The sequence below is a fragment of the Microcebus murinus genome, chromosome 14 (genome assembly GCF_040939455.1).
Source record: "Microcebus murinus isolate Inina chromosome 14, M.murinus_Inina_mat1.0, whole genome shotgun sequence".
Taxonomy (NCBI): Eukaryota; Metazoa; Chordata; class Mammalia; order Primates; family Cheirogaleidae; genus Microcebus; species Microcebus murinus.
This window is the reverse complement of record NC_134117.1, coordinates 71275114-71294529: the sequence shown is the minus strand read 5'-3', so window position 1 is coordinate 71294529 and position 19416 is coordinate 71275114. Positions and strand designations below refer to the sequence as shown.

Here is a 19416-nt window from a genome sequence, read left to right as displayed (position 1 = left end):
AAAGGCATGCGCCACAGCAGGGAACAGGCCGCTGGACACACAGGGACTTGCTCTGACACCTGAGCTTCATCTCCAAAAGGCATGAGCGCCCCAGGAGTCGTGTGCTGTGGTCTGACCTCACCAGCAAGATCACTCTTGTGGTCACTCAGAGGACCCCGGCCCTGAGCGACCAAAGGCCACTGTGGTCAGCACTGAAGCCAACTCCTGAGCCCTGGCCAGGAGTGAGTAGGCAAAGCAAGGTACTTTCTCCAAATAAGGAGCAAAAACCCTCCCGTCTTCTGTTTCTTGGCACGGCCTTCTCTCTCCTCGACGGCGCAGCCCGTCTAGACGTTGCATAACCCTCTCCCTGGAAATTCACTCAAAAATAATATGCGTGCTTCCCCTGAGCCTTTCTCAGGCAACAAGCATTTTAAGTAAGTTTGATTTGGAGAACAAATGGTCCCAGAGCTGTACCCCATGCCAGGAATCCCATCCAGATGTTGCTCATTAACCCACAAGAAATGATGATCACTGTTGATAGTGATAGATTCCGTTACTGGTTTCCATCCAGGGAGTTGAAATGTTCGGGACGCTTTCAGAGTTCCCCTTTGCCCTCTCAGTCAGATGCATTAAAGCTGGAAGCCCTGGCTCTACCTGTTGCTCAGTCTTTTCACACTGGGAGGAGGCAGAGTGAAACAGAAACAGCCTGGGCTGTGAGATTTACATCCCAGCTCTGCCACTTGGTAGACACAGAATCTTCTGCAAGTTATTTTACCTCTGGAAATGAGGGTTAATTATACACATCTCCCTGGGATGCTGAGACGATTAAATGAGAAAATGTGGAGAAAGGCCCCAGCTTAGGGCCTGACACTACATAGGTGATCCATCACTATTAGTTCCTTTCTTCCCTTCTTAATCAGCCAGATCTAATCTCAGCAGGCCTGAGCTTGTTCAAGCTGGTCTCCTCTGCTTTAAGCTAATTTCAGGCAGTCTGGATGGCACCAAAGTATTCTAATGTTGCATGAGCCAGACTAAACAGGTGTGCTGTGAACCCGCTATTTGGGTTATGGCCACTTTGAAGTTTATCACTAGTTTGAGTTCATTTTAGCCAGTTTGGTCCACTGGTGACCAGGCAAAACTGGTTTGAGATGGTCTAAATCAGCATGAGATGGTCAGAGCCAATTTTATATGCCTTTAGGTGGCACAGATGGAGTAGTATTTGCTTGAGCCCTTTGACTCCCACGCTGAAGTCTCCGATACAACTGCTAGTTTTGGGGGCTCAAATCTGTCTTTGGCAGATGGGAACATCCAAGTTGGAATTGTCTGGGATCTTTACATGTGCGTCTGAATTGGTCTCACCTTCCTACTTTTAAATGACTCTTTTAGTGGGTCGCAACTGGTCTAAGCCTTTGGAACCAGCCATCTTTTCCTGTTTTCTTAAGAAAAAAAAAAGAAGTATTTTAGCTCTCAGGGGAATGGGTACAAAGGCTGCACCTTTGCCTGGCTCGCCTTTGGGAGTTCCAGCACCTTCACAGACCTTAGGAATTTTCTGGCATCTTCCTGAAGTCAGTCTCCTCCCCCTCTGCCACTCCACCTCCTAGGGTTCAGGCCTGTCCCTCCTCAAGAGACCTTTGCTTTACCTCCCTGTGGTGACAAGAAAAGGAGCCTCCCCTAGTCCCAATAGCCTGAGGCGCTGACGCAGCCCGGGGCGGGTCAAGGAGTGGGGGGAGCAAGAGAGGCGTGGAGGGCTCAGAGCCCAGGCCCCAGGCCTTCTGCATCCAGTGGGGCCCAGCGCCGGTGTGCACAGAAGAGGCAGCACGGGAAAGTGCTTCCCCACTCTGCACGGGGCAGGCTCTGCCACGCACCTGTTAGCCCTGTAAGCGTGAGTGAGCCGCAGTGGAGACGCTCGGGGTGAAGGCTGGAGCTCAGGTTCTCTGCCATGTCTGACCTTGAGCAGGTCACTTTCTTCCTTCGGGGACTCAGTTTCCTTTTTGATAAAATAAAGGAGGTGGGCGAGATGTTGGCCTCTGAAGTCCCTTTTATTACAGTACCAGCCTCTAATGCTCATTAAGCACTTAACTGTGTGCTTAGATGGTGCTAGGTATCTTACAACCATTATTTAAATTTTTCTTCTGTTGTTTTATTGTGGTAAAACATGCATAACATAAAATTTGCTCTTTTAACCATAATTAAGCATACAGCTCAATGGCATTAAGTACATTCACATTGTTGTTCAGCCATTACCACCATCCATCTCTGGAACTTTTTCATCTTCCCAAACTCAAACTCTGTACCCATTAAGTGATGACACTCCACTCATCCCTCCCCCAGCCCCTGACAACCACCATTCTACTTTCTGTCGCTATGAATTGACTACCCTAAGTCTCACATAAGTGGAATCATGTAATATTTGTCCTTTTGTGACTGGCTTCTTGCACTTAGCATAATGTCCTCAAGGTTCATCCATGTTGTAGCATGTGTCAGAATTTCCTAAGGCTGAGTATGATTCCATGGTTCGCATAAACCACATTTTGTTTATCCATTTGTCCCTCGATGGACACTTGGGTTGCTTCCAGCGTTTGGCTGTTGTGAGCAGTGCTGCCGTGAACACTGTTATGCCTTCCATGTGCTGGGAACTCACTGGACCCTCCCCAGGTTGCGAGAGGGCGCTGTGATTAATCTCAGTTGCCTGGGTCTCTAGGAGGTTCCCTCCCTCAAGAAATGACGTGGAGATGAGATGGGTTCCAGCTCTGGGGACACTGAGCCTGAAACACTCACTGGAATCTACAGAGGTTGCCCAGAGGGGACAGAGTGCTCAGGGGATAGGGACACATTCCATTTTCAAGGTCACATTTTCAGTAGAACAGTGCAGCGTCCTCATGTGACATCACACACAGGCACACACTCGTGCAGTGTGACCTACAGGCAATCGCGCAGAGCTGCAGCCTGTGTGCAGTGTGCTGGCTGCGTGTGTGGGCAGCGCGGCCCCGTGCACCCAGGGCAGAGTGGCAGGCAGCACGACAGCTCTGCTGTGGAGTAGCTGTGTTGTCGTATGCCGGGTGCCTGTGCGGTGCGCCCGGTGTAGTCTGCTGGGCTGCTAGGAGACAGGCACGGGGTTCTCTGGGCACTGTGGCGTGCTCAGCGTGTGCTGTGCCGAGCCGTGACAGCACAAGGAACTCCCTCCCGCTGCAGTGTAGCGCACTCTGGTCCTGGCTGTAAGGAGTGCTTTATTCCTCTCCTGTTTAAATGTTCTTAAGTTTGGGCTGGTTTTAGAATTGACACATGCCTCTATCACTGCTATCTTTGTTTGTTTTTCTGCCCCAAACTTGTTATCACAATATTAGATTCTTACAATCCAGAAACGATAGTATATGTATGAGCAGGAGGCAGGTACAGGCAGTGTGGCCAGGAACGTGTCGGCTGTGTGCTCTGTCATCCCCACTCCCTTGGAGGTCTGAACCACCGTCTGTGGGGGCTGGGGCTCGTCTGCCCCAGCGGTGGCCCCTTTGTGCTGCACTTCTTGGGAGTCTAGCCCTGCTGTGGCTGGCGTTTGTGAGCCTGAAGAAAGTTGAGCCACTGGGGACCAGGCCCCTGCTGCAGCCCCAGCCCATGCACCTGTTTCTGCCCCAGTAAAAGCACCAGTTGCTCTCAGGCCTGAGATCAGACCCCGCGAGGTGGGGCCCAGCACGGCAGCCAGTGCCCAGCCAGGACACAGCGGCGGCTGCTGCTGATTTAATAAGAAACAAAATAAAGTGCTGTGTTAATTAAGTCACAGCCCCTGTGAAGGCAGCTGTTACCAGCAGTGGGGAAGGGTTTTCTGAACCACCTGAGGTGAGATGGCTGGTGTCTGTGTGAGACAGATGCTAACTGCAGAGAGGACCAAGAACCATGGAGGAGCACCTGGCCCGTCCTGCCTATTCACCTGGGAGCCCCCTGTGGGCTCCTGGCTCAGGGGCCAGTGTCCCGGGTGGGTGAACTGTGTGCCTGGGGTGGTGAGGACTAAGACAATGTGAGACTGTTTGGCTGCTTCCGAGCACCCCATGCCCGCTCCTCGCCCCCTAGCAGCAGGCCACGAGAGTGTTGGCACCCTTTGTGGAGCTTACTCGTGCAAGGGCCACGTCCCACAGGAAGGGACGCTGATGGCCACTCCGGGGTCAGCCCGTTCTACTTCGAGGCTGACCCGGCAGCCAGGCTGGTGTGAGGGCTCCCCACACACTCCGTGGGACCCATGGTGGGCGTGTTCCTGCAGAAGCCCAGGGAACACACCTGTCCCGCTCCCTCCTGCCCTCAACGTCTGCCACTTTAGTTCTCTGGTGGTGGTGTCGCCGCACAGCTGCCTGACAGCCCACTCTGTTTCCTGTTCCCTCCCCGTCCTTCAGGTTCCCACTGCCTGGCCCTGTCCTGGGCACTGGAGGACCCCACTCCTCCGCCCTGCCCCCCATGCTCCATCTCCCACCTTTGGTAACATCTGTCTGCTTTTTCTTGTCCGTTTTCTGAGCCTCTGGGCACCTACCCCATGCGCACTGAGACTGGGGCCCAGATTGCTCCCCAGTACCGAGTCTGTGCAGGGAAAAGACCTGGGGACTGGGTGCACCTGGCACCTCTTTCTGCATGCCCAGGCACCACGTGAGGTATGTTTCACACACACACACACACACACACACACACACACACAATTGTTTTCACACCCACATCATCCAAGCTTTGCAGAGGAGGGCATGGGTGGTTAATCAGATTATGAAACTCACTCAATCATCCTGCAAGAGTGAACTGAAATTCTTACCCAATTTGGCCTGGTTCTAAAGCTTATGTGCTTTCCACCATTGTACTCTGCCTCTTTGATGGGAAAAGACAGTGGTTTGGATCAACTGACTATATCTATAGGGCCCTGTAAGGGAGCTGTTTGCTTGGGGCACTGTTAAACTACTGGAAGGAATGTCTGCAGTGAGAATGGCTTGTCAGTCTGCTTGGAAAATAGATCCCACTGTCCAGACGTGGCAGCAGGTTGACTTGACTCAGTCCCATCTAGAAGGAAGAATAGACTTTCTAGCATATATCACAAAATATCCATGCATCGGGGGATCCTTCAGTTACTGAAGCAGATTCAGTTAGTGAGTGTCCCATGGGTATGGATCAAGACTTGAACATATTTTCCCAAATCCTTTCCCTGGCCATGTTGGAGAGGGTTTAAAATTGTAGCAATTGAAATGCTTATCCAGGGACAATGGTGCACATAGAGGTTGTGTCCACACAATAGAGGAGCATTGTCTTTAATACAGATCATTCCTTTTCAGGGGTTTGCAGTTTTAATGGCCGTACCATGATTATGGACTTTTCCCTGATTTTAATTAGGATTGATCCAGCAATGGTCCTTGCCAGCCACTTCTATTCCCATTATTTTGCTCTTAATTTGGATTCATTTCTTAGCAATATTGAGTACCTCTTAAAGGATTTTGAAGAAAGATACTTAGGGTTATATTATTTCTGAATCTTTAAATACTCAAAATATGTTACAGGCATCTACATATGAGTGATGTTCTAACTGGGCATAAAATTCAATGACTTTTGCCCTAGAACCTTCCAGCCATGATTTGGTGCCACTGTCTCGTAGCCTGAATGTCACATGGGAAAATCTTTTGCCAGTAAGAAGTTGTTCTTTTCTTGGCAACAATGACCTGGCTGTTATTTTTTTCAGTCCATTTGGATACATGTAGAATTTATTATTCTTGTTTATTTGTTTGTTTGTTTTAAGACATGAGGACTAGCTATGTTGCCCAGGCTGGACTCAAACTCCTGGGATCAAGTGATCCTCCTGCCTCGGCCTCCTGAGTAGTTGGGATCACAGGCACGTGCCACCACGCCCGGCTTCTCTATGCTTGATATTCAAGAATATCTGCAGCACAGATTCAGGAGTAAATCCTGGTTCAGTAGTTCTCTCTGGTCACTTTGTTTCCTTCAATCTCTACACTTGATTTTGCTGCTGTTTCCTCTCATTTGGGTTTGGGCCTCCCTTAGGTGGGCGCTCCATAAACCCTCATTTCGCCTCTCGGCCTCTCTCCTCGCCTTTCTTCCCTCTGTCTCCTCTTCCCTTTCTCATTCCTGCCTTTCCTGAGAACTAAGTCCAAGCTGGGACTCGTCGCTGGCAGCCACCAGAGTGGACATCAACCCTCAGGCTGGCAGTGCAAGTATCAAAGCAACTCTACTTTTGCTTCTAGGGAATTTGGTGGTTCTTTTGTATTGCAGAAGTGAGAAAACCCATTAATTTTGAAACAAATGTATGCAAATACATTTATTAATATAGGAAATAGGAAAATCAGTTATTGCTTCCTTTATAAATAATACAGGCTTAAGTTTTAAAGACATTACTTTTGCTAAAATGCATTAGACAGCTGTGAAAAAATAGCATTTTTCTTTGTGGTAATATCTTTAACCAGATTTGTAGCACTAACAATATTCCGTATGTATATATTATTTTTATTTAATACAGGTAATCTTTTTATTACCAAATCATATTGTTTCTCAGGAGATTACCATCAGCACTCATAAAAGCTGTGGAAGGGAAACGTGACGATGAAAAGGCATCAATCTCCCGTGGATGTGAGGCTCGGGCTGCAGATTAAATGCACAGAGCTCTTAATGCATTTCAATGAGTGATGCGTTAGGTGCAGATTTATTTAGACACCCTGCCCCCATTTTATTTCCCTTTCAATTTAAATTCGATGGTGGACATCATCTCCTAATTTCAGCTGAAAGCAAAGTGACCCTGGGGTAGAGCCACATTGTTGAGTTGCCATGTGCTGTGCTTGGTTTAGACGTCACGAGTAACTGGGTCTCTCCTTGTCCCCATCCTTGTGTGGAGAATGACCCGTGGATCTCACTCCATCCTCAAGTCTGACTCAGAAGATCGATCAGCCAGTCCATGCCCACCGGGTTGCCCGGGCACAGCCACCTCACATGTGAGGCAGGTTCTGCCCCATCAGAAGGAGCTGAGTCCCCCTTGGTCCACACAGAGTAGGTCAAGTTTGTCCCAGGTCCCAGGAGGCCCCCCTCGGAAACTGGCATGGGGCCAACCCTGCCCTTTGCCATTGAAGCCATGGGTTTGACCCCAGTTCTGTCACTCACTGCTTGGCTGACCTTGGGAATATCAGTACACTTTGAGTAGCCTCAGCTTTCTCATCTACAAAATGGAAATACCAATTCCTTCCTGATGTACCTGCAGTGAGGATTAGAGAGATCGCCCATGTGTAGACCAGACACACCAAGAGAAGGCTCTTGCCCTTCTTTCCCCTTCACCTGCCACTGCTGCTGCCCAAACCCTCCGTAGGTAAATGCTGGTGGGGATCCTCAGCCCTCTGAGCGGGGCAGGGGCTGACAGGCACAGAGGAGGCACCGCCATGCTGGACTCTGCCCTTTGCTCTTAAGGCCACGTGGGTGCTCTGCGGAAGATGGCAGAAAAAGGCCCAGCCTTGATAAGAACAAGTAAACTATGAATCCTGAGGAGGGACATGTTCCATGGATGTCTCAGAACATCAGTAGACCCAAGACCCAGTTTTGGAAACTCCTTCCTGAAGTCCCTCTGCCCCCATCGTCCTCATTCCTCCAACTACCACCTGGTCTGAAGCACCTCTCTGCCTCCTCCCAACCCCCAGACCACTTAATGAATGAAGTTAACATCAGCTCAAGAAATTTGGCAATTTGGGTGGGAAGATCAAAGCATCCAGGGAAAGAATCTTCTGTAAGTCTTACCCGGTCCAACCCTGCCAAGCTTGGGGCTGCATCAGGCCACCTGTGCCTATGGTCCTTGGAACCAAGGCTGGCCATGGCAGGTGCTGTGGACATCTTGTCTTTCATGGGCAAGCCTCCCACCCCTTGAGCACTGGTGCTCCTCCAGCTCTCCATCCTCAGACCAATTCTCTCTATCAAGGCTGAGCCCACTGGGCCCAGAGCCCCTTCCTGCTCAGTCTCCTCCTCCACGGAATGCCATGGGCTCTGTGTTGCATGTCACCAGGGCCGTGACCTAACCAGCTCTCCTCCTGCCTCTGCTCCTTGCTGGGGCCTGGCCCTCTGCCCGGAACACTCTGCTGTCTTCCCCATCAGCAGGCTTTCAGACTACCTCTGAGGTGGGCTTCTCTAGGAAACTTCTCCTGACCTTCCACCCCCTTCTTGGTCCTATAGTTGGTTCTTTGCTTCCTGTCTGTGGAATTCAAATGTGAGCATCTCAAAAGTCAAATCCAAGTCATTCTCATTCTTGCTACCTCGTGTAAGTGCCTGATTCAGACCTGGCCCTTGGCAAACTGGGGAATGGTCAGGTGGCTTTTCTGCATCTGCTCAGAACTCCGATTTCCACAGCAGGGAAGCACAGATCCCTTGGTCACCATGGGTCCTGGATCCTCCCTGTAAGCTCTGGTGCAAGGTTCCAGAGAGGCGAGGTGGAGGCCCATGCCAGCGGTGCCTGGCCAGCCAGCGGGGCTGATGGTGTTGGCCCCTTTTCCCACAGGGGGGAAGCTTCGACGTGGCAGACAGAATGTTCCACAGCATGAAGAGCACGTGGGAGTCAGCCTCCAGGGAGAACATGAGCGATGTCAGGGAGCTGACACCGGAGTTCTTCTACCTGCCAGAGTTCTTAACCAACTGCAACGAGGTGGAGTTCGGTGAGTGGAGGCCTGGCCAAAGCGAGGGGTCGGGGATGCAGGGCACTCTCTCACGTAGCCCCTGGATCTGGATCGTGACCAACTTTGTCAATGACTTTGCTGGGCCCTCCCGAGGACAGTGTGGCTGGTATGCGGCCTCCCCTGGCTTGTAGCTCCCGATGGAAAGGTGGTTGCTGAGGAAGGACACTGGGCGGCAGGCTGCCAGGACGGCGCTGAGCCACGGCCCCACGCATGACCTTTCCTCCAAGGGTCCCAGGCCTCGGTCTGCAGCGAGGTGGTAGCCAGGGAGCAGGAGCCCTTGGCTGTGCGTTGCCCGGGTCTGGCACTGCCCTGCCCGCTACATAGTGACATTGGGCAAGCCCCTGCCCTGCACCAGCCCTGTTTCCTCTCGTTCCATAAGTGGGTTCAGGATGCTGGCTGGGTCCTAGGACCATTCTGCAGGCACTTGCGGCAGCTCCTCCTCTTTCCTGCACTTCAGACCCCCACTCAGGAGGAGTCGGGACGTCTTTAGAGAAGCAGCAAACAACTCAGGAAGCCCGGTGGGCGGTCCCCTGTGCATGGGCTCAGAGCCTCCACTGCACACGGACGAGTCCGGCGACCTGTGGGCGGGGCGTGTGGGCAGAGCCTGGGCAGGGCGTGGCCAGTGGCGGGGAATGTGCCTGGCTGGGAATGTGCCCCACAGAGAGCACGCAGGAGCCGTCACGTCACGACGCACACAGCGGCCCCAGAGTCCCCTTTCCTCAGGGCTCTCCTTCCCGCTCCTGAGCCAGGCCAGGGAAGGCCTCAGGGCAGCTCACGTGGGGGGATTAGTTTCTACCAAATTTTGTGCAGTGGTTTTCAGGCCTGGATTTGCAGCCGAGATCGTGGCAGAGCCTGGCAGTGAGCGGGCCAGGCCCAGAGAGCCCGACCCCAACACGTGGTGGCCTCGCCACTGTCAGATGCCTTACGTGTGTCGAGGGCGGCCGCCCGGCCTGGGGTAGGGCAGTGGCCAGACCACTGACTCTGTCCTGGAAATGCAGCCAGGTCTCCGGGGGCAAGTGACGGGCTCAGACATGGCGGCACGTGCCAGCGACAGGGGCTGAGAGAGCAGGGCCCTCAGAGGAGGCAAGAGAACAAGTGTTTATTGAGCACCTACTGTGTGCAGATGCCTCTTTAGGCACTGAGGACTTAGCTGGGTCTCCGGGGATGGATTGTCCTGAAGATGTTCTCCTTCTGAGTGGGGATGGGAGAAGCAGGGAGAAAATATGGACAATTTCTGTATTATAAGGGAATGTTGTTGGGCTCTTGAGAAGTCTTATGAGGAAAATAGGTAGCAAATGGTTTGAGAGCGACTCAGCAGGACCCGCGTTACTCTGGTCCCAGGAAGGACCTGCAAGAGGGTGACAGGTGGGCTGAGGCTGTGTGATGAGAAGGGGCAGCCTGGCCCTGCAGGCCAGAGGGAGCAGGGGCAGGTCTCATCCTCGATGCTCCGTGACGGCTCTGGAGGGTTCGGGCGAGACGGTGGCCCAGGCACATGGAGCAGGCTTCGTGTGCCTGCCGTTGCTCTGCACACTGTCACATGCATTTTCTCTTAATCCTCATGCCAGGACTGTGGGCCAACTCCTGTAATCACGCCCATCGTACAGGTGGGAACAAGAATCCCAGTGAGGTAAAGCAACTTGCTCAAGCTTGGGCAGCTACCGGGTAGGACAGAGACTTGGGCGGGAACCCAAGCTCCTCTTCCTACCGTGTGGGCAATCTCTGTCTAAAAACCTTGATGCCCTCACTTTAAAAATGGAGAGAAATGCATAGATTATAGCGTCAGAACGCATCAGCCCATTCAGTAAGGCGGTGTGCACCAGAACCGAGCCTCGTGCCCCGGGGAGTCAGTGCCCCACGTGCCGCTGGCACTGCCATCCCCGGCTGTCCCGCTGCATCAGCGCTGTGCGCGAGGCACCGGGGGAAAGACGCAGCATAGTGGGGAGTGCTGTCCCGACAGTGCCGGCACTGGGAGCGTCTTGTGTGAGTTGTGCGTCAAGCTCCAGCACTGCCTGGGCGGAGGTCTGGGAACGTGCCGGACAGAGGGGCTGGAAGCAGTGTGGCCCTCGGAGGATGCTCCTGCTGTGACCCACACAAAGTCAGCAAGCCTGGGCAGCACGTCCATATGTCCCTCGATCCCTCACCCGGTTCGGGCTCCCGTTTACTCAGATCTGGGGTTTGTTGTCCCACTCAGGTTGCATGCAGGACGGGACAGCGCTGGGGGATGTGCAGCTCCCTCCCTGGGCTGATGGGGACCCTCGGAAATTCATCAGCCTGCACAGACAGGTGAGTCAGGCCAGAATCCGTGTGTCCTGATGTGGACCTCAGTATCGCCTCCAGCTCCACAGGGGCTCTCCGTCCCCGTGGAGGGCCAGGGACAAGCACTGAGGCTCAGTGTTTGCAGAACCAGAGACAGGGTGGGAGCTGTGCCTCTCGTGGGCGGGGAAAGGTTTGGGTCCGGGGCTGTTCCAAGAGCACCATTAGGCGTAGCCCTTGTGCCAGCTTGTTGTGGATGTGACTGGGGGAAGTGAGTTCAGATTCTTCTTGGGTCTCCTGGAGGGAAAGGGACTGTCTTCAGCCCACCCGACTCTCAGGGCCAGTCCCTGGGCCTTGATGCCCAGTGCGGCTCAGACAGGGTCTGGAGGCTCCAAGGGCTCCCAGTGGCCAAAGGGTTTCTAGGCCAGGGGAGGACTTGGCTTATTACCCAGAAATGCTGATACGGGCAGAGGCCAGAGGCCATTTTGGACACAGATACCTGGGTTAGCACAGGAAAAGATGTTCAACATTATTAGTCACTGGGGGGAATAAATTAAAACCACAATGAGATGCTACTACACACCCACAAGAATGACTTAAACCTAAGAGACTGATAAAACCAAGAGCTAGCAAGGATGTGGAGCAACAGGAATGTGTCGTACGTCACTGGCGAGAAAAGCAAAATCGCACAAGCACTTTGGACAAAGCTTGGGGCTGTCTTATAAAGTTGAAGGTGCATTTGCCATATCACCCAGCAACTCCACTGTTAGGTATTCACCCAAGAAAGACGAAAACATGTCCACACAAATACTTGTGTATAGTCACCAGATTTATTCAAACTAGGCAAAAACTGGAAATAATCCAAATGTCCATCCACTGGTAGATGGATAAACAAATGCCACATGCATGCGGTGGATGCTACTCAGCAATGAAAAGGGACACATTTACTGACCCGCAGAACAACGTGGGTGAACTTCAAAGCATTGTCCTAAGTGAAAGAAGCCAAAACTCAAAGCTACATCCTATGTGATTTTATTTACGTGACATTTATAGGCAAAACTATAGAGAGAGAAACAAATCAGTGGTTCCCACAGTCTGCAGGAGGACAGTGACCTAAAAGGCACGTACAAGGGGACTTTTCAAATTAATGGAAATGTCCTATGTCTTGACTGTGGTGATGGTTACATGACTGCATGAAATTGCTAGAACACGTTGAACTGCACATTTTAAAAGGATGAGTTTCATAGCATGTAAATTATATCTAAAAAGAAAAGATGACCTGAGGCAGGCCTGACTAGTGACACTAATCCTGTCCTTTCCTCTGTCCTTTTCCCCTGGCAAGGAGTAAGTTTCCCCCTGGTTTATCCTGTCTCTAGAAATTCAGTGTTAGGAGTCATCCTCACAGCCCACTGGTCTTGAGTAATTGGGCCCAAGATGAACTTGACCTGCAGGTGCATCAGCCCTGGTCTGGTAGAAGACAGAAGTACACATGATTCAGTAACACAGCAAGATATTGGCCCGAGTGGTGCTGCGATGATGGACCACTCCATCTCAGCTGGATAAAGACGTTCTCCAAGGCAGACAGTGCTGATGGGTTGCAAGGAAGTAAAGGGGAAAAGGGACTGGAAGTTCTACAAGGTGGGAGAATAGACTTAGGAAGCAGATAAACACCAGCAAGGGGAGGATGTGGCTTTCACCAACTGGGATGTCAGCCACGCACACCGACATGGGTTGTGGTATGTCCGTGGGATGGTAGCAAAAGTCATTGCAGATGTGGAGGCTAAGGGACTGAGAGGCAGAGAGTGCAATGGCTGAGGATGGTGACAGGGCTTGGAGAAGAAGGAAGGCATGGCAGGAGTCAGCATCTTCCATGAATGAGGATACCAGAGAAGTCGGTAGGAGATAGCAGTGAGGATGGGGGGTAGAGTTAGGTCTCACGGAGCACAGAGGAGCAGATCATTTGTTCTTTTCACAAGAGGGCGGGAGCAGTGGTCTGGGGCTGGCGGTGAGGATTGAGGACACACCAATTCCACCTCCTGACCCCCGACACACGGGACACGTCTAACAAGTGGCTGGCACTTGAGCTTGCGGAAGGGGAGTTGATGGCTCAGGGGAAGGCCAGGCTTCAGGTATGGGAAGGAGGGAGGTGTGCTTGAGCAGCACCTGGGGCGTGGGGAGTGTGTTGTTTAGGAAAAAGGGCCCAGTGGAAGGGTCAGACACCTTGGCCGGGGCTCGTCCCTCGCACCTGGCTGCACCTGCAGCCGTTCTGTTGTGACCACCAGCACACGCTTTGCTGCAGACATTGCGGAGGCCCCTTCCTCACGCCTCACATGGCATGACTCGGGTGTGGCCTTCTTGGCCTCAGAGCCACTTTGGCCATACACCTTGAAGAAGCTAATCTGGCACAGGTGACCTGGCTTCCCTGGGCCCAGGTGTGGGGCTACGTGTCCTTCCAGAGGACCAGCAGGGGAGCCCAGACAATCCCAGATGGACATCTTTGGGTTCGGGAGACCCAGTCCTGGCCTGGGCTCTGCCTAGCAGAAACAGGTGCCACCTTTCCGGGGGACTGGGACAGCCAAACACCAGGCCGCAGTTCCTCTTGTTCATGTGTGGCAGCTGATGAGAAACATCGCCCGCCTGGGTGCCCAGTCTGAGCCGGCACCATCCGCTGTGCCGCATGCGGGACGGAGCCAGCCTGCTTCGCTCCTGTGCTGCTTCTTTCTACTCCCTGGAGCTGTCGCCTTTAGCAGGGCAGACGTTGCTGACTCCAGTGGGAGCTGCGCTCCGGAGTAGGGAAGTTCAGTTCTCACTTACAGACGTGCTCTGAGTTCGGAACGTGTCCTGTGCTGGGTGTCGGGAGCCCGCACGTGAGCAGAACGTCCCTCAGGTCTTCACGCACTTGCGGCTCGGCGCGTGGGCGGGCTGCTCTTCGCAGGCTGCGAGCTCCGGGCTGCAGGGAGGCGCCCGGGAGGGATGTCGAGCCGCTGGGCGCTGAGCTGCACCTCAAAAGCAGATTCTATAATACCATCTCCCTGCCAGGAATGATTTGCCAAGATCTCCACACCCAGATATCAGTGATTTCTCAGTACTTGAGTGACGTGAGACAGCTCAGCGAGGGGGCGTGTCCCCGTGGGCTTCTGAGCCAGCCCCCGGGGCTGGGATGTTGGGTTCACAGACCACACGCAAGCCCGCCCCAGGACGGGGGTAGTTACAGCTGGCAAACGGTGGTGTGAACGGGAAGAGACAGCACACGCCAGACCCCAAGCCCGTCCTGGCCCCGGCAGGTGCTCGGCGCGGTCACCTGAAGACTCAGCGCACACTGTGCGCAGGACGCGGACACGGCTTGATCCTCACAGAAACCTGCGAAGAGGGTACAGTTAATGTCCATCTTACAGAGAAGAAACTGAGGAACAGAGATGCTAAGAAACATGTAAATGACAGCACCCGGCCCTCTGCCCCAGAGCATGCTGTCCTCATCACCACCCTTAGTCTCAGCTTCCTGACTTTGACTTTCTCTGGTCAGAATTGGCTCTCCCGGTTTCCTAAGTCACATGCCAATACTTTATTTTCAGTCTGGTCTCTTCCATTTAGATGCCTCTGCCGGCCCACGCCACAAGATATTCTGAACAGCATGGTTGTTTTATGAGGTGGCTGAGCAGGGTAGTGGGGACGGTCAGCTATGGTCTGCCACCAGCTAGAGGCGGGATCGGGTGGCCCTCGGGTGGCTGGCTCATCTGCCCGCTTCCTGTTCATCTGGCCCAGGGTGCCGCCGACTGTCTCTCCCGTGCAGAGCCCGCGCCCTGGCGCACGAGCCCCTTCTGTTCTGTGTAGGGTCGTCTGAGAGAGGCCTGGCTTCCATGCTCTTGGGTTCTGCTTCCAGGCTCTGGAAAGTGACTTTGTCAGTGCCAACCTCCACCATTGGATAGACCTCATTTTCGGGTACAAGCAGCAGGGCCCGGCCGCGGTGGAAGCTGTTAACACCTTCCACCCCTACTTCTACGGCGACAAGGTGGATCTCAGCAGCATCACAGACCCCCTGATCAAGAGCACCATCCTGGGGTTTGTCAGCAACTTCGGGCAGGTGCCCAAGCAGGTACAGCATGCCTCGCACGTTGTCTTGCCTTCCCAGACGAGTGTGCTTTCAATGCCAGGCTCCACCCTCAGCCACCACCTGGTGTTGGTGAAGCTGATGCCATCAGTGATGACACTGGCCAAGGCCGTGTTCATCTATGATGCATGTGATAGACACCATGGTAAACACGTGGCACTTAGTTCTTGACATATGTGTCTGCCCTGCAGGGTTGTTTTCTCAGTGAGATGAGACATAGGAAGTACTTGCAAGTGCCTGAAATATGACTAGCACTTAACAAATGTTAGTTATTGGTGTGCTTATATTACTGAATCCTCTCATGAGCTTTGGGTATAGGAAGTATTATTTTATGGATCAGGAAACTGAGTCTCAAAGAAGCAAAAAAGTGACTTGCCTAGAATTGCACCATTAGCAAGCAACAGAGGCAGAGCCCCATCGGGGTAGGTCCGAAGCTTGCACCGTATTGCCACTGGTGTGACAGCATCTTCCTCTGCCTGCCAGGCCCCTGGAGAATTGCAGGGTTCCTGACCTTTCTCTCTGCTGGCCCCATCTCCCATCAGCGTGGTCACTGAGCAACACGCGGCGGCGTGTTCATGTTCACGTACAGAGGAAAGGTCTGCTCGAGGCTTAGGCACTTATTTAGCCCAACCCCAACTGTTATGTGTGGAGAAGTTTTGTTCCCGGACATAGTCATCTGGGCTCAGAAGTGTGGCCCCTTGGCCGGGGCCCCAGCCTGGCAGCCATGCTAGGAAATGGGTGCCTAAACCAGCCGCTTCTGGGTCAGTCCTGGCAACAGCCTTCCCTGCGTGTGACGGTGGGAGCTAGGTGGGCTCCTCTGCAGTTAGTGCAGAACTCATATCTTTTCCATGTGGTTAACGAGACACGCTAGGGTTGGCCCAGCTCTGGGTAAGGAGAGTGTGAGAAGGGCGAGGGGATGCTTGGCGAGCGGATAGCAGGCGCCCAGGTGAGTTGGCAGAAGGCTTTGTAGAGGGCAGAGAATTTCAGGAAAGAAACTCAGTAGCCTAATGTTGTCATTTCTTTAATTAAAAAAATATATAATTATATAGATAATGCGATAAACAATTTAAAGTAGTGGCCACTACCACCAGCTGCATCCGGTTTTATGTACTCACAATCAATCCTTGCCTATGAGCTCAGATCTTTTCCCATTTCACAGCATAATCATGGAGTGCGCACCATTTTAGATTCTGATGTTATTTATAGTGTGATCTTTTGAGAAATGTCTCTAAGTAATCCTCAGAATGAGAACTGCCACGTGCTCCTGGTCTAAAGACACGGCTGACGCGCTCAGGGCTGCGCCCTGCTCCTTGGGGGCCGTGTCTGCTACAGCTGCTGCGGGACCAGCCTGTGGCCACGCTGGGCGCGCTGTGTGAGGAGGGACGTTCATTATTAAATGCGCATTGAGAGATGATGACTTCTGTCGGTGGTGTTCACCCACCAGCTATTTTTCATAGCTCAGCGCTCCATCCTGGCTGTAACTAAGCTGAGGCTGCTCTGAGACCCTCCCACGCCACCCCAGCTGCCCAGAGAACCTGAGCCCTGACTCTGCCCACGTGTGCAGCCCCCATCCCCGCACGTGGCACTCAGTGGGTGGCTCTGGGAGTGCAGGAATGTGCCACTGGCTGGGCAAAGCAGCCGGCAGCGAGGCAGGTGGACAGCCGGTGCGGCGGCTGCACGCTCGGGTCTGGCGTCAAGGCCTTGGCCAGCCAGCACGGCCTTGCTCGGTGCTTGCTCCGTATGCATAAAGTTTGGCATTAGGCACAATGTGATGGCAGACTTCTGAGAAAAATGAGAAGTAGAAAGGCCACTAATGAGGTTTGCCTGTGCTCGTTGGAAGATTTGAATGGATGCTATTAAAGAATTGTGTTGCTGCCTGGATGAATGAGCCTGCAGAGAGTTTGTGAGGGAAGGAAGAAAAATATGAGAAATAGCTGAACCGATGAAGGGAGCTCTGTGACCGAGGGAGGGGAGGGCCGTGTGTCCCCATGCTATGAGAGGCAGCGCTCCTGGGGCCCAGGGGCTCCCGAATGAGCTCAGCCTTTTCCCGAGCAGCTTGGGGAATAAGACAGATTTGGCAGGCAGCAGGGCTCTCTCTGTGACCTTGAGAAAGCAGCCGACCTCTCTGAGCCCCGGGCCCCTCACCTGTGGCATCTGAGGGTTGGACCAGGGCTGTTCGCGCTCAGCTCCGTCCAGAGCACGCCCAGCTGTGGCACTCCAGAAGCAGGTGCCGCTGTGGCGGTGTGCATGGGGTGCCGCCTCCTCCTCCAGCTGTCTGTCCCCTAATGCCAGCGTGCCATGTGTCTGTTCCCTGCCTCCCCAGCTCTTTACTAAAGCCCACCCCGCCAGGACCGCGGCAGGGAAGCCTCTCCCTGCAAAGGACGCCTCCGCGCCCGCCGGCCCGCCCGGGCCCCCGCAGCCTTTCGTCTACAGCCTGCAGTCGCTGCGGCCCTCCCGGGTCACGGTCAAAGGTGACTACTGGCCCTGCCGTGTTCGGTGCCCTGTCCCAGGGTTGTCCCTTCAGTGACTGGGCTCCTCTGGAGGCCCAAGGGTATAGATCTTGACAAAATACTGGGGTCTGACTTTGAATGGCTGTCTGCAGTCATGGTGGGATTCTGGGGAGGCCTCCGCCCTGGGAGCGTCCCGGACCTGCCCTGACTTCTAAAGACGCACGTGTCTGTCTGTCTCAGACACACACACCCTCCTCTCCTCTGAAGGCTAGTGGGGATGCCCCAAGTGCCCCGAGGGAGGGTTGCAGCCTCTGCCCCTTGGTCGCTGTTGCCCCTGGGCATGCAGATGGCGCACAGCCAGTAGCCAAGAGCATGTGTCCTTGGGCAGGTGGCCCAGGTGTGAGCCCCAGCCTGCTGCTCCTGGCTGTGAGGCCTCATGGCTCCTCCAGAGGCTCTGGGGACCTGAATAGGGTAGCTGTGCACCCTCAGCGAGAGCCGCGCCCAGTGCCAGCACGTTGGCGATGTCTCTGTCACGTTGGTGACTATTAGTCCCTCTCAACTGACTGTGGGGCGGTGGCTGTGCCGCCCCCGTCCAGGACGGGCGCCGCTGTGGGGAAATCCCGCTCCGCAGCACGTCGTGTAAAGCCAGGTTTGTGGGCGTGCCCTCTTCCCCCTTGAAATGCAAGAACAGTGTCCTTGGCACACTCAGCCCTGGCAGATATGGTGCCGGCTGCTCTTGGCCCTGAGGACGAGGCCAGGGGACCCCCTGCCACATTTAAGTCTCTGGACAGTCAGGCACAGCCCCTGCCATCCCTGAGAGGGGCCGCAGGGTGCGAACCACATCAACAAGTGAGATAGAACAAATCTCAAACAGATTGAGAGACCCACATGGAATTTACCAGCACTCTGGTCCTGGGGGGCATTTTCCAGACTCAGTTTCCTCCTTTGTACATAAGGTGGGGAAGGCAATGGCCATGTCCTCAGGCTTATTGTGACAATGCTGTGAAGTGGCATGTGTCCCATGGGCTGGCACCAAGCCAGCGCTCAGGCAGAGCCCTCTGAGCATGTGCTGGGCCTGGCTGGGCCGTCAGGGCCACTGCTGCGCCGGCCCCTTCCCTCCATCATGGAGTCTCTGCCTCCTGGGCGGCAGGGGTCAGGGAGAGGGCCCTTAGCCCGTTCACCCGGCACAGGGCAGGGGTGCAGCCCGCAGGAGGGAGGCAAGCCCACCCTGTGGGGGGTGTGATGCGCAGTCTCAGGAACGCCACACACCCACGGGGAGCTGTTCTCTCCACTCACAGGAGGGGTTGAGGTACGGAGGTGGGGTGACCCGCTCAGGATAACCAGGGCTGGGGTACAGTCTGGGCAGCTCTGAATCCCATGCTCTGAGCTTATCCCAGCTGGAGCTAGGGCAGGCCAGGAGCCGTAGTGGCGGCAGGGGTGCAGGAAGGGCAGAGTCCCCCAGCCCCTACGGCTTGGTGCCACTGCCCACAGGCAGCCTCAGCTCCTCCTCTCCTGGAGACACTGGAGGGCTGTGTGCCCGCACTGCTGACCGGCGTGCCCGAGTCAGAGGAGCCGGGCGCTCAGCTGCGGCCACGGGCCCCGTCCAGCCTGCCCGTGGCCCTGCTCTCTGGGCCCAGCTGACACGGGGTTGTCGGGGCATGAGTTCACCACACTGACGGGGGGGCAGATATGTACCTTTTTTCTCTAGGCTCAGAGTCCCCCAAAGGGGCCATTGGCCACATTGTCCCTACCGAGAAGACCATTCTGGCTGTGGAGAGGAACAAAGTGCTGCTGCCTCCTCTCTGGAGCAGGACTTTCAGCTGGGGCTTCGACGACTTCAGCTGCTGCCTGGGGAACTACGGCTCTGACAAGGTGAGCTGGCCACAGGGCCTCGGCCTTCCTCCTGCTGCGGGCAGAAGTGGTCCGGACGTCAGTGAGCCTAAGCAGGGACGGC

The 19416-nt window shown here is 54.4% G+C and overlaps 1 protein-coding gene across 3 annotated transcripts in view; it reads left to right on the top strand.

Annotated features, from left to right (window-relative positions):
* The window catches only part of LOC142875570 (WD repeat- and FYVE domain-containing protein 4-like), a 303723-nt gene that overhangs the window by 271281 nt on the left and 13026 nt on the right, over positions 1-19416 (top strand). For 2 of the 3 annotated variants that reach the window (XM_076010230.1, XM_076010231.1), the window contains exons 52-56: positions 8477-8630; positions 10843-10934; positions 14785-14997; positions 17336-17483; positions 19150-19334. In XM_076010230.1, coding sequence (XP_075866345.1) covers positions 8477-8630; positions 10843-10934; positions 14785-14997; positions 17336-17483; positions 19150-19334 — 792 coding nt within the window. The remainder of the gene's footprint in view (positions 1-8476; positions 8631-10842; positions 10935-14784; positions 14998-17335; positions 17484-19149; positions 19335-19416) is intronic. The other variant, XM_076010232.1, reaches the window with a different exon arrangement.